The 13,165-nt window shown below is 56.8% G+C and overlaps 1 protein-coding gene across 1 annotated transcript; it reads left to right on the top strand.

The window, feature by feature from the left end:
* Window positions 1–182: 182 nt before the first annotated feature.
* Window positions 183–12,042, top strand: DAO (D-amino acid oxidase). The gene is made up of 11 exons (XM_074921073.1): window positions 183–264; window positions 1,559–1,764; window positions 1,906–2,020; window positions 2,368–2,444; window positions 2,850–2,915; window positions 3,709–3,775; window positions 4,291–4,383; window positions 4,807–4,889; window positions 6,643–6,760; window positions 7,442–7,540; window positions 9,329–12,042. The coding sequence occupies exons 2-11, from the start codon at window positions 1,571–1,573 to the stop codon at window positions 9,458–9,460; spliced, it is 1,044 nt and encodes a 347-aa protein (XP_074777174.1). The 5' UTR covers window positions 183–264; window positions 1,559–1,570; the 3' UTR covers window positions 9,461–12,042.
* Window positions 12,043–13,165: the final 1,123 nt, after the last annotated feature.

Raw genomic sequence — 13,165 nt, 5'->3', positions numbered from 1 at the left:
GACCCCGTTTTCTTTCCAGAAGAGCGACCCGGGCCAGCTGCCAGCGGCACATGGGGTCCGGCGCGGGGGACTCCACCTCCCCGGGTCCAGGGCAAAGACTTTGGCCCCGTTACCCGGGGCCAGGCTGCGATCCTGCTGCACTTGGCCCTTAGACCTTGCACTGCGGGTGGTTTGCTGGGCTGTAAACAACCTGCCCTGGGAAGGGGGCTCTGTCAAAGTCTCCAAAAACCGCAGCGGCTGCCCCGAGGACCCCGCACTCTGCAGGTAAGCTGGTGAAAACTGTGTGTTTCTGTTATTTATTGACCAGCGAGGCGGGTACCTCCTTGGCTGGAGCTGCAGGGGCAGCCCAGGATGAGTCCCTGGGGCTGCAGGTAGAGGAGGCAGCGCCGGTGCTCACGGGCCTTGGGTTATAAAACCACAGCAGATGGGAAGCAGCGCGGGTCGGGATGACTCATCCCTCCATCCCAGCAAATGTCAGCCCCGCTGCGAGCTGCCTTTCACAGCAGAGATGCTGCGCTTCCCCTTGCCCAAAGCAAACTGGGGACTAGAATTGATTCGTGCTGCCCAGAGCCAGGTCTGGCTGCGGGTCTCCATCCTCCCCCCCTGACGCTGCATCCAGGGATGGGACCCAGGCTGAGGTGACGTGCCCCGTTGTACCCCCAGCCCTTCTTTGAATCAGTCCTTGGTTCTCTCTGCCCACTCGGTGGCTGCAAGGCTTTTCCAGGCCATAAGGCAGGAAAGCTCCGTCAAGAGGGAAGAGTGAGGGGAGCAAGGGGGGCTGCAGACCCTCTTTGCAGCTGGTGTTTACAAACAGCAGTTCTCCCAGCTGGGGAGGGTTTGGGGTGCTGGCACAGCCACCCTCATGTGCCAGCAGCCCTGAGGGCAACAGCAGCGTGAGGAGCCATCCTCGCATTGCTCCTGGAAGACACCCGCTGTTCCCCGTTTCTTTCCTCCATGCCCACCTCTTGTCTCCAGCCCGTGCCAGGGGTTGGGGAGAATCAGGAGGGCCCTGGAGTGGTGCTGGGTCGCTGGGTGTGGAGGGCTTCCACCTCTCCCCGCCTGCTTGCCCGTGGCGTGCTGGCTAGCTGGAGGGGAGAGGAGGATGCCGATGGCTGTGCCGCTCTGTCCCACGCTGCCGCAGGGCACGAAGCAACCGTGGCTTTTTCTGCCAGGCGGAGGAGTGTGGCCGTGGGCAGCTGAGCCGCAGCTTTTCTGCTCGCCCGCGGCTACAGCGTGCCCAAGGGTAGAGCCAGCGATGTCACCCGGAGCACAAGGGCTGGAGCAATGGAGATACGTTCCCCTACCACCGTGGCAAACTACACTCCCTCCCCACCCGGGAATTCAGTCCCTGCTCAGCGCTGGCAGGTGTTGAAGGGGGGCTGGGAGGCTTGACAAGAAACACAAATGCTCCAAGAGCAGCCCAGCCCCTTCCCCGCAGCCCAGCTCTGCCCCCGCAGCAGAGCCGAGGCCAGCTCGGGTCTTGGGTCCCGGGAAGCCCCAACGTGTCCAAGCAGCCCCCCAGCCCCAGCGCTGCCCTCCAGGCGTTTCCCCGCTGCAGGGAGCCGGAGCCATGCGCGTGGCCGTCATCGGGGCCGGCGTGATCGGCCTCTCCACCGCCCTCTGCATCCACCAGCAGTACCACGGCCTGGTGCCCTCCCTGGAAGTGGAGGTCTACGCAGACCGTTCCACACCCCACACCACCAGCGACGGGGCGGCCGGCTTGTGGCAGCCCTACCTGACCGACCGCGGCAACCTGCAGGAGACGTAAGTGAGGAGGAGGAGGAGGAGGAGGAGGAGGAGGAAGAGGCTGGTGTCGTGTCCCCCTGGGCATACACGAGGCACTGAACTGCCCGGGCACAGCTCTGTGGGGCTGGCAGAGCCACCACTCTCCTGTTTCCATCCCAGGCTCTGGAATAAAGAGACCTTCGACTACCTCCTTGGGCACCTGGGCTCACCGGCAGCGAAGGAGATGGGACTTTTCCTAATTTCTGGCTACAACCTGTTTACACAGCCGGTGCCGGTAAGGAGCAAGTCACAGCCAGGGCTGGGAAGGGCTCCAGCTCGGAGGCTGCCCGGGGGTGGGCAGGGTTGTACTTCTTCCCAAACGATGCTCTGAATGCTCCCGAATCCTTCCAAGTTTGTCTTGTGACAGTTTGCCCAGGACACGGTGTTTTCTGTGCCCCCGATGTGATACTGGTATGAAGTAAGGGCTGAGCCCTCCGAGGGTGGGAGCCAGCCGTGGTGTGCCACAGCCACCCGCCTGCCCGTGCTCCTTTGGGGCGGGCCGTGTCCCCCCCACGGCTTCTGTCCCGCGATGGCACTGCAATTCAGGTTCATTAATGAGCTCAGACCTTTTTCCTGCTGCAGGACCCATCTTGGAAGAACATTGTCCTGGGATTCAGGAACTTGACACCGAAAGAGCTCGAACTCTTCCCTGGTTACAGGTATTTATCAGTCTGGTTTTTGGAGGGTCACTGATGAGATTTCCCCCCAGGCAGGACAGGTACAGCTGGATGGTCCCTGTCGAGGACGAGAAACTGTGGGCACCCAAGTGGCCTTGCTCCATTACAGCTGCTTCCCTTAAAATAAGCAGGAAACACCTCAAACAAACCAAAAAAGCAGCAGCCCAGCCTATAAACTGTTCCAGCCCCTCTCTTACTTCACCAGATATTGTCAAACTGAGGGAAGAAAATCACCAGGAGGTTTTTTATGCTGTAAACAGAGGGGAAAAAAACAGGCACTTGTGCGGAGGGGAAGCGGGGTCTGCAGCGGCTGTCGGGAGCGCCGGGCAGGAGGCCCCTGCTCCTGTAAACTCGTCCGTACAGTTTCCTCTCCTCTCCTGGTTTCAGCTACGGGTGGTTCAACACATCGCTGATGCTGGAGGGCAGGAGGTACCTGCCGTGGCTCACCCAGAGGTGAGTGAGGAGCTGCCCCAGCGCTGGGGCTGGTGTGGGAGGGCTGCTGCTCCCCCCAGTTTCACCAGCAAGACATGGGAGGCAGGCGTGGATTTTCCTCCTGCACCTCAAGTGTTGCCCCGGATCTTCCTCTCCTGCCAAGCTGGTGGCTGAGTTTAGGCAGCGCTCATTTTAGGTGGCTGTCCTGTGTCCTGCTCTGCTTCTGACCTGCTCAGCTTGAAGGTGCTGATGGCTTCCACGTGACGGCACCCACGGGGCACCCGAGTGTCCTCCCCTGCCCTCAGCAACCCTCACCCTGTGCCCCGCAGCACAGGGATGAGCCGGAGGAGAGGGGAGGCAGGGATGCATCCCTGGGAAGCTGGGAAAAGGGTCTGGAATTCCAGCTCATTGCCTCAGTGGGGTATCAGTCTCCCCACTTTCACCGTTAGCCCAGGAGTGGATTTTTGTGTAACAGAAATGAAAGTGATGGGACACTTGGAGCTGCATCTGAGCGCTTTGAGCTACAGGAGTGTTTGGGACTTGGTTTTGTTCTTGTCATTTCTAACGTGGAGCGGGTGCCCTATCCACAGCAGGAGGGCTCTGACACAGGGCTTAGCTGCTCGCCCTCGCTAGCTCGGGGCCGTTCGGGAAATGAGCCCGTGACTGGAGACCGTTAGGAACCGCTGAGAAGAGCACGGCTGTTCACGGCACGGAGCAACACGCCGTTCCTACTCTGGGTATCAATTATGGGTGCTAATTTGAACGGTACATTTGCTTTTAATTTGGTGGTCACAAATGAACCCGTTCTTCCCAGGTTAATGCAGAGAGGGGTGAAGTTTTTCCAGAAGAAGGTTGAATCTTTCCAGGAGGTGAGTGGTGATGTCAAGCCAGGGCAGCGGGCAGCAGCATCCAGCAAGCACGTGCTGCTCCGGGGTGTCCCTCGGCACGAGTTATCGGTCAGTGTGAGGTTTGTGGTTTGACTAGATGATCTTCAAGGTCTTTTCCAACCCGGATGATTCTGTGATTCTATGAGCAATAGGCCAGGGGACAGCGACAAGACTACACCAAGATCTAGGAAACAAATTCTACCAGGACAGATAAAGGCTCTTGGGCATCAAGAGGTGGCTGAGAGGGGACAGGGTAGAGCCTTTGGCTGACGACGCAGCCAAGCATCAGCAGCACAGCTTTCCTTAAAAACATTCTCCTTGCCTGCACTCACGGGGTCCCTGCAGGAGCCGGATCCGGCCCTTACGTTTATTCCTGACCGGAGTGTTGGACCGAGGCCTTGGCTTGACTTTGATGCAGGAATCTCGTGTCCTCTGTGCGCAGCATCCTCGGAAGCGTCGCTGCGTGTGCGCTGCTCACCGTGTCTGTCTCTCGGTAGGTGTTTGCCCAGGGCGTGGATGTTGTAATAAACTGCACCGGGGTGCGTGCGGGGGAGCTGCAGCCTGACCCGGAGCTACAGCCCGGCCGTGGACAGGTCATAAAGGTGAGGTGGGTGCAGGGCTTGTGTCCCCACTCTTTTTTTCAGAGGAGCCATCCGTTAGCCACCTTGGGGGCGAATCGTGGGCTTGTGGGCTGCACCCACGCTGGGCTCGGGTCCTGATTCCCAGCAAACGATGGTTGGGTGAAACCCTCGTGTGGGAGGGACCCAGAGCAGAAAACCTGGACCCTGTTTCTGGTTCAGCCATGGGGGAGCCCCGAGTCCCCAGCCTGTTTCGTTGGGTGAAGGTGCAGGGAGCCAGAGGCATAATGCTAATAATAAAAAACCATAAAATTCTTGGGGGAAGAGGATGATTATTTGGGGAAACACAGACTCCTCCTCCGCTTGCCTGCCTGCCCTCCTGCTGCCTCCCCGAGCTGGGGACCCCACTCTCCAGCTCTCCCTGACCCTCTCCCCTTCGTCTCCCAGGTCCTGGCGCCATGGGTGAAGCATTTCATCATCACTCACGACATCAGCTCTGGTATCTACAACTCGCCGTACGTCATCCCGGGGTAGGTGCGGGCGGGCGAGGCTCCGGCTGCCGTGAGCCACGCTCTGCTCCCACAGCTCCGGCTCGGGGGCAGCTCCCCGCTGGCATCTGCCCCGCTGCAGCCCAGGCCTGGGTTCACACCCGGCTGATTTTCTGCATAGGAGGGGAGTGGGAGGACGTGGCAAAGCGAGGGGGCTCCCTGGCTGGCACAGAAAGCGCCAGCTCCCTGCACAGACCCCGCCTCGGCTCTCAGGTGTGAGCGGGGCTGGGCTGGTCCTGGGCTCTCGGATCAGGCAGCACCACAGGGCTTCAAAAAAAACCATGGATACGAATGTAGAGACAAAAGATTTCCCCCAGAATATTGGCTCTTTAGAGGACCTGGCCAGGATTGGTGTTTTGCTTTGGTGGGATTTGCCCCTCAGAAAAGGACAGGACCAGGGACCTTGAAGCCCTGTGGTTTTTTTTATCAATAGTGTTGGCAAAACTGCAGCTCACGGTGGGGAAAGACACTTCCAGTTCATCCTCCCATTGAAACCAGTGCCAGGAACCCTTTTTACATGAATAAAAGCCTCCAGTAAAAAGCTCAGCCTTCCCCTCCCTGTTACCCTGAGCATGCCTGTGGCTGTTGGCGAGGCGTCTCCTGAGGGCATCTCAACAGGTTTAGCACCTCCCTGCCACCTCCCTGAGGGAGCCGAGGAGAAATCCCAGGGGAAAACCTTATTGCCATGTCCCCACAGGGGTGAGAAAGGCTGAAACAAGATCCCAGCCCCAAAAGCACCATCTCCCAAGCTCAGCGAGCGCCTGGGCAAAACCCAGCTTCCAGCATTTATTTTGCACTTTCCACCTGCTTCCCACCAGCAGCTTCCTCAGGGGAGTTGGGATCTATTGGAGACGGCAGCGTGTGCGTGTACCCAGGGAGCTAAATTGCAGGATAAATAAATACATGTTTGCTGTTCATCCCGCCTCTGTTTCCTCCCCAGAGCAGCCATCTACCCCTCTTTGGCAATGGCGAGGGGTTTTTTAAGCTGTAACTAAAATGCTGCATTTCTGGCACTTCCCATTGTGCTAATATTTCAGGATTCGGCAATAAGCCATTATGTAAATGGGAACTTTGAATGCTCACAGCCCCCAAGCAAAGTATTCCATGTTGATTTCTGATCACAGACGCAGCTACATATGAATTCCTCTCCCTGTGTTTATTTTAGCTTGAGCTGTCGTAGCTGGGCACCAGCCTCCCAGAGGAAGCAGCCGGCTCCAGTGCTTGCACATGGATTTCACCTCTTCCATGCTGGAGAGCTCAGCCCTGGGGCTCCCCTCCTGCGTGCCCCAGCCTTCATCCCTTTTGTCTTTGTGCTTCCCAGGTTTTGGAAGGTTTTAGAAGGGCCCAGCAGGTCCAACCACCCCCAGCTTGCCCCAGCCTTAACCTGTCTCTCATCCTCTGTTGATCTGCAGGAGTTTTGAAGCGGTGGCCGCAGCAATCAGTTTCCTTGTGTTCCTCACCACAGCATCCTCTTCCCTCCCGCTCTCTTCCCCAGCTAGGCAGGAGCAGACCTGTCTGATAGACGATGAAATCAGCTTTTTGGTTTCCCCAAGCAAGGGCCTTTTGGGGGCCGATAGTATTTAATGCCTGACTTGGGAACAGACTCGCAGGCAGGAGTTTCTCTGGCAGGAATACGTTGCAGGCTCAGGGCATAGCAGGATCCAGACATGACACCCACGCCGAGGGGGGTCTGGGGACACTCACCACCATTTGTCTCCTCTGGCTTTTGGTGCAGGAGTGAGTTCACCATCTTGGGAGGGATCAATCAACATGGCAACTGGAACGAAGAAAACAACGCCCAGGATCACAAAACCATCTGGGAGAACTGCTGCAGGCTGCTCCCCGCTCTGCAGGTGGGTGACCCTGACCTGGTGTCCACCACCAGGAGGTAGAGAGGGGGCTCAGAGAGCCCAGGTGCAGTCGGGCACCGAGGACAAAGCACAAAACCTCTTGATGTGAGGAACAGTTGGCACCTGAGCGGGCCGGGGGAGCCGAGGGGTTTGTGCAAAGCGGCTGTTGCTTACGCAGCGTCAGCCGCCGCGCTGAGAAATGTGCCAACGGTGGGTGAAGTGTGCACACAGAGTAACCCTGGGCTGTTTGTGTGCACCCCACGGCAGCACGTGGCACTCGGCGAGGGTAAATCCTGGGGGGTGGCACGGCTCGGTGCTTGTGTGGGCCTGGCTGCGTTTGTCATGGCACATCTCGGGCTCTACACGTGGCCGATTGGGGTCTGGGGCTTTTGAGACAAGGTCTGGAGGAAAAAGTAATTACTCATATAGCTGGTAAAAAATGAGAATGAAAGCTTTGGGAGGTCCCAGCCCTTTGGTCCTGGTGTGTCTCTGCATCAGAGACAGGCTGGGGCGGGTTCTTCAGCCCAGTCGCCCCTCGCAGCATCACGGGAGCCGGTGCAGCAGCAGGGAGGGGGGAGCCTCAGTCCCTGCTCCCCCCCACCTCACAGATCGCTCGGTGCCGCGACGTTTGGCCGCATAATTTGGAGAAACGTTGTGCAGGTGCTGACGTGGTTTTGCTTTCAGAAAGCAAAGATCGTAGAGGAGTGGAGCGGCTTGAGACCGACGCGGCCCCGGGTTCGCCTGGAGCGGGAGACCCTCCGCCACGGGCAGTTCCAGGCAGAGGTACCGTGCGCAGCCCCCGGCCGCCCAGCGCCATTAACCACCACGCTAATTGTGCATCAGTTGCTAATTGTGCCTCGGTTGCTAATTAATTGTGCATCAGTCACTGCGACCGTGGCAGCACAGCACCAACACCCAGCTCACACAGGGGCTCTTCAGCCCCGCGTCCAGCAGGGCCTCGCTCCCTCTCCCCTCCAATAATGGGTGAAGCTTTGAGACAGTTTCAGCCCAGTGTCAGAGATAAGTGTTGAAGATACTTAGTTTGGATGGATTTTATGGGGAGAGTGGGCAGGGAGTGCTCCTGCCAAAGGAAAACCTGCAGCTGGAGCTTAGTCCTTACAAAAAACCCATATGAGAGAAAACCTTGGCAGAGGCTCTGCTGCTCCCAGAATCACGCGAGGCACACGCAAAGCGTGTTTTGGTGTCAGCATTTAAAGTAGCCGCTGGCAGCCCATAAGTCTACAGCCCTTGTGCAGGTAAGCTTCATGTCTCTGTTTAATAAAACCCAATAAGCAGTTTTTAATGAAATGCTCGGAGCCTCCAGCGCTGACACCAGGTTGTCGGTGCAAAAAAGTTTGGACTTCTCGAGGTTCCTCCCAGTTTGAAGCTCAGCAGCAGCATGAAAGGAAACGTGGTGAAGGCTCAGGGGGACGCTGGTGGGGCTGAAAACTTCAGCTGCCTCTGCGTAGCTAAAGCTGGGTGTCTGGTGTGGAACCTCCCCAGGGAAATGGCTCTTCAAATTGCCGCGCTCTGCTAATATATCTTTTGAGAGAAAGGAGACTGGGGATGGCACGAGTTTATGAAAATATATTCTGTTTTCAGTCGGAAAGTCTCGGGGAGAAAACGATGTATTTAGGCCAAGCCCAGAGCGGTTCGAAGCGACGCTGGGTGTGAATTACCTTGTGGGTTGCTCTTGTTCCTTTACCAGCACAGGGGACCTGCGCTGCCCTGGCAGGCAGAGGTGGAGCTGTGGAGGGCAGCGAGGAGCTGAAGCGCTGTGATTTACCTTGGCAGGAACAAACATTTGGGAGGATGCAGCAGGTTGTGCTCCCAGGAACGCGGCCGAGAGCCCTGCGGCTGCCTGTGGGGGTGGCTGGAGCAGCGGGTGCGGAGGATGCTCCAGGGCCCTGCTGAACCATGCAGAGTTTCTCTTGCCTCCCCCAGTGGCTTTTGTAGGGAGGGAAAGAGCAGCGGGTCGCTGAGCTGAGCACCAGCAGCTCCCAGAACGAAGGGTCAATCGTGTGCTGCAGGCATTCACCAGCTTTGTTGAAGTTTTTTTATTTTTCTGGAGCACAGGTCTGCTGGGGAGCGGCTGGGGGAACTGGGGGGGTTCAGTCTGGAGAAGAGGAGGCTGAGGGGAGACCTCCTGGCCCTCTGCAACTCCCTGCCAGGAGGGGGCAGAGAGGGGGGATGAGTCTCTGGAGCCAAGGCCCCAGCGCCAGGCCCCGAGGGAATGGCCTCAAGCTGCCCAGGGCAGGGTCAGGCTGGCTCTGAGGAAGGATTTCTGTGCAGAAGGGGCTGTTGGGCGTTGGAATGGGCTGCCCAGGGCAGGGGGGAGTCCCCGGGATCCCTGGAGGGGTTGAAGAGTCGGGCTGAGCCAGCGCTGAGGGATCTGGGGGAGTTGGGAACGGTCAGGGGGAGGGTCATGGTGGGGCTGGAGGAGCTGCAGGGGCTTTTCCAACCCGGATGATTCTGGGATTCTGTAAAGACATCGAGGATATTCCCTGTCCCTGAGCCCCAAAGGGCTCCAGCGCAGCTTTCCCAGCACTGATCCCTTCTCTCCTCCCCCAGGTGATCCACAACTACGGCCACGGCGGGTTCGGGATCACCATCCACTGGGGCTGTGCCATGGCAGCAGCCAGGCTCCTTGGGACCATCCTCCAGGAGCAGCTGCTGGCTGGGCCGCCACAGCCCCGCCTCTGAGTTGCCTCCTCACCCCGGGATTATCATGACAGCGGTAGCTCAGAAATCGCAGCAGAAAGATGCCAATAACACAGCAATACACCCGGGCCATCCTCCCGCCAGCTCCAGCACTGCTTCCTAGTGTCCTGTTGTCAGGTTGCTGCCGTCCGCCAGATGGTTTTGTTCCCTCCAGCCCGGCCTCACACAGCCTCCCTAAAGGAAGTGCTTTAAAATACAGACTAATTATCTGTGGCAAAGCGCAACTTCTGTCCTGAGGATCAGCCTGCAAAGGGCAGGCAGGGTTCAGCCGAAATCCTGGCAGTCCCACAGTTTATCTGCGCAGTGGGACAGGGCCCGAAACTGAGCCGGTGCCACCTGAGGTCCTCACGGGCTGCTCCGACACCCAGCATGAAATTAGATTTGCAAACTTCCCCCAGGAGGCAAAAGCTCCTTAGTAGGAAGAAGCTTTGAAGCTCCCAGGGAAGTAACAACAGCTCCAAAAGCACGTGCTTCAGTTACAATAGCTTTTCTTACGCTCGTGCCAGGGCAAAGCACGGGTCTCCAGCACCTGGTTAGTGTATCTAGCAATAGACAGCAGCCGTTGCCTAAAATGGGCTTTCCAAATGATGTTTTTAGCAACAAAAGCAACATGTTCCAGCCCTGCGTCCTTGCCAGGCTCTATATATAGCAGAGAGCATACACAAAATAGCTGTTCTGGTCCCTAAAACTCCCACGGGCCCTTCAGTTTCTCCTTTCCTCCAGCCGTGAGACAGGGCTGGAGCAGCAGCTCTGAGAGGAGCCGCCTCGGGGCAGGTTTGTGCCTCCCGAAGGCCCTGGGGGCAGCTCCCAGGAGGGGGTGACTTTTCAGGGCTGTTCAGTGATGCTGCTAGGGACCCAAAGCCCTGTTCTGAAGATTTTTGGCCGATTTTTCCACGCCGTGTGTCCTTCCTGCTCTGAAATACACCATCACAGAGGAGATGCTGAATGGTCAAGAAGCATCAGCCTCAGACCCGAAGGCTGGCGGTTGTCCCGAGCCCCGCACACGGTGCCTGGCTCGCACTCCTCTGTGCATAAGCCAACTGTTTCTTACTCATCTGTGATGCAGCTTCTCTCTCCCTCCGACTCCACGTGCCAGAAGTAGCTCATCAGCCTGGTTTGTGATGTGAATGAGAGATGCTGCGGTGCAGCTGGGCTCATTTTACCTCCTGGCCATCTGGATTTAAAACAGTCCCGTGAAAAAGGGGCGTTTTCCAGCCACAGCCTGGCCCCGCCGTCGCTCTGACCCGTCTCCTGACGTCCTGCTTCAGTTTTGCCGAGGAAAAGAGAAACTCGTGAAGGTTTTGTAGGCAGCGATGAGCACTGGGTGCTGCTGGGGTCCGTGCACGGGAGAGCTGCTGCCTCGTGGGTGCACACAAGGCTGGTCTGGCTGTCAGCAGCGCCGAGGTCACCGTGCCAGCACAGCCCCTGCGAGACCTTCCAGCCACCTCATTTCCCACTGAGCCCTGTCAGACTGTTGTGTGCTTCTCCAGTTTACACCCCCCGAGCTTTGCTGAGTGCATCTGCTCACTGTCTGCCCGTTTACAAGAGCAGCAATGGTTAGTCTCACCCTAAGGGCCAGGATTTCTCAGCGGCTGCCGCCCAATCCCCTTCCCTTCCTCTCTTCTTTTTGTAAAGGCACGGGAGGGTCGTGTTTGGCCTCTGCTACGACCCCGCAGCGCTGCCAGAGCGAAGCTGCAGGGGGAATTCTCACGCCTGTAGCACTCGAGTCCAAGGCAACAACTTGCTGTCGAAGGCACCGAGGAGAGCAGGTGCTGAAGTGCCTCTGGCTGCGATTTTGGGCCCAACACCAGCGGCTCCTCACGACCTTGAGAAGCACAAAGCACTTTCTGGTTGTCGCTGGACTGCAGGACACAGTCACTTAGGCCAGGCCTGGGCAGCTGCCAGAGGTGACGGGAGACTCCGTGGGCTGCTGCAGTGTGGTGGCCCAGGTTCAGGCAGAGCCCTGCCCGTCCTCAGCAGGCAGCGGAGCCGGGGGGTGCGTTCAGGAGCCTGTCGTTGCCCAGTAGCTGACGCACCTCTACAGCGTGCTTAAAAAAAAAGGAAATTTAAAATTAGGAAAGTTAGGAGCCCCTGTCATGTCTAGTCTGTCTGTCAAAAGGGTTTCCCACTTTATCTGGCAGCTCACCTGATTTACTGCAGCCACGTTCAAAGGAGTATAATCATGAAAAGGATGGAAAAAAGAAAACAATAGCTGGAGAAAAATTACCATTAATTCATGCTAAACCTAATGGTCTGTGATATTGCTTCCGTAAAACGGCATCTGCTCCATTTCACTGATTCCAAATCCGAGCTGTTAAGGACCGTGTTCTCCTCCCCTTGGCAGAGCTGTCAATCCAACAGCCAAAGCGGTTCCAGAGGAGCTCCGCTGGATTCACGGGGGTGCAGCAAGTCACTGCCCAGCCTGTGATAAACCGTTGATTCTTCTGGTCTGAGAGCCTGCAGGAGCAGCTGTGCTGTGATCCGGCACAGCCTCTTGGAGAAACAGGCAGAAATTATGAGATGTGTGATTTTATTTGCAGGCTAATTTGGCTTTTTTTTTTCTAAAAGGCCACAATTTAATATGCACAATAAATGTAATATTCAGGTATCTTGTGCGTGATGCTTTTTCTTCTAAGTGATGGCATGGATAGGGCCTCGAGTACTAATTCCATAGAAACATCCCTCTAGATGGATCATTTCACGTGTCCGCATGCATTTTTCCTGCAGAAGGAAGAGCCGCCTCTTCAGCTTCTGAGCAAACGAGCCTGAAATACCATCCTGTGGTTACATGGTTGCCCACGTGGTGTTGTCAGTAGCCCCCGGCCCGTTGAGGGGTTGAAGAGTCGGGCTGAGCCAGCGCTGAGGGATCTGGGGGAGTTGGGAACGGTCAGGGGGAGGGTCATGGTGGGGCTGGAGGAGCTGCAAGGGCTTTTCCAACCCGGATGATTCTGGGATGCTGTGAACTCACACTCCCAGACAGAAACATTTGGGACTTTCTCAATGGTTTTTTTCTTGCTGATGACTCCGGTTAGAGTAGAGCAGCAGGAAAGGTGCTTTACACCGTTGGCAGCCACAGATGAAACACCTCGGGACAGAAGAGTCACTTCTGCAGCAAGAGGAAGGCAGGAGAGAGGCAGAGGGGTGCCTGGACAGCCACTGCACGCGTTTTCTTGACCAGCACAACCCGCCATCTCCAGCGGCCGGCATCAGCACATTTTACGAACTCACAGTTCCCAACAACGATTGCCTGTGACACAGAACAAAGCTGGAAATACATCAAGTATCAGTAAAGTTTTCCTCTGTAAGCAAACAGCAGCTTTGGCATTTTGGAAAACAGAACGAGCTTTAGAAATGCTCGAGGATGCCAAAAAGTTCACAGAAAACACAGAAAAATGAATATTCTCCCGAAGTACCACGATGCAAACCCTTCTGTACTCACCAACTGTTCCCAGAAATAAGACTCTTCATCCCAGCGGCCTGTCAGCGGCTGCAGAAGCTGTGAGAGGGAAGATGGATGCACGCCGGGATGAGAACAGGCTGTATTGGCACGCAGAGGATTTGCAGATCGTTAGTCACTTTGACTCAGACATGAACAACCTTATGTTTGTAAATCACTGCATGTCAAAATAAGGATATCATTTAAAGGGTGGAGGAATACAGTCAGGGTTCTGCACTTAATTCTATTTT

The sequence above is a fragment of the Athene noctua genome, chromosome 17 (genome assembly GCF_965140245.1).
Source record: "Athene noctua chromosome 17, bAthNoc1.hap1.1, whole genome shotgun sequence".
Classification (NCBI taxonomy): Eukaryota; Metazoa; Chordata; class Aves; order Strigiformes; family Strigidae; genus Athene; species Athene noctua.
The sequence above is the reverse complement of the archived record's forward strand: the minus strand, read 5'-3'. Positions and strand labels throughout refer to the sequence as shown.

Coding starts and splice junctions, on each gene's coding strand:
- DAO (XM_074921073.1), top strand. CDS start 1,571: ATGCGCGTGGCCGTCATCGGGGCCGGCGTGATCGGCCTCTCCACCGCC. Junction 2,021..2,367: donor TGTTTACACAGCCGGTGCCG/GTAAGGAGCAAG, acceptor TTCCTGCTGCAG/GACCCATCTTGGAAGAACAT. Junction 6,761..7,441: donor GGCTGCTCCCCGCTCTGCAG/GTGGGTGACCCT, acceptor TTTTGCTTTCAG/AAAGCAAAGATCGTAGAGGA.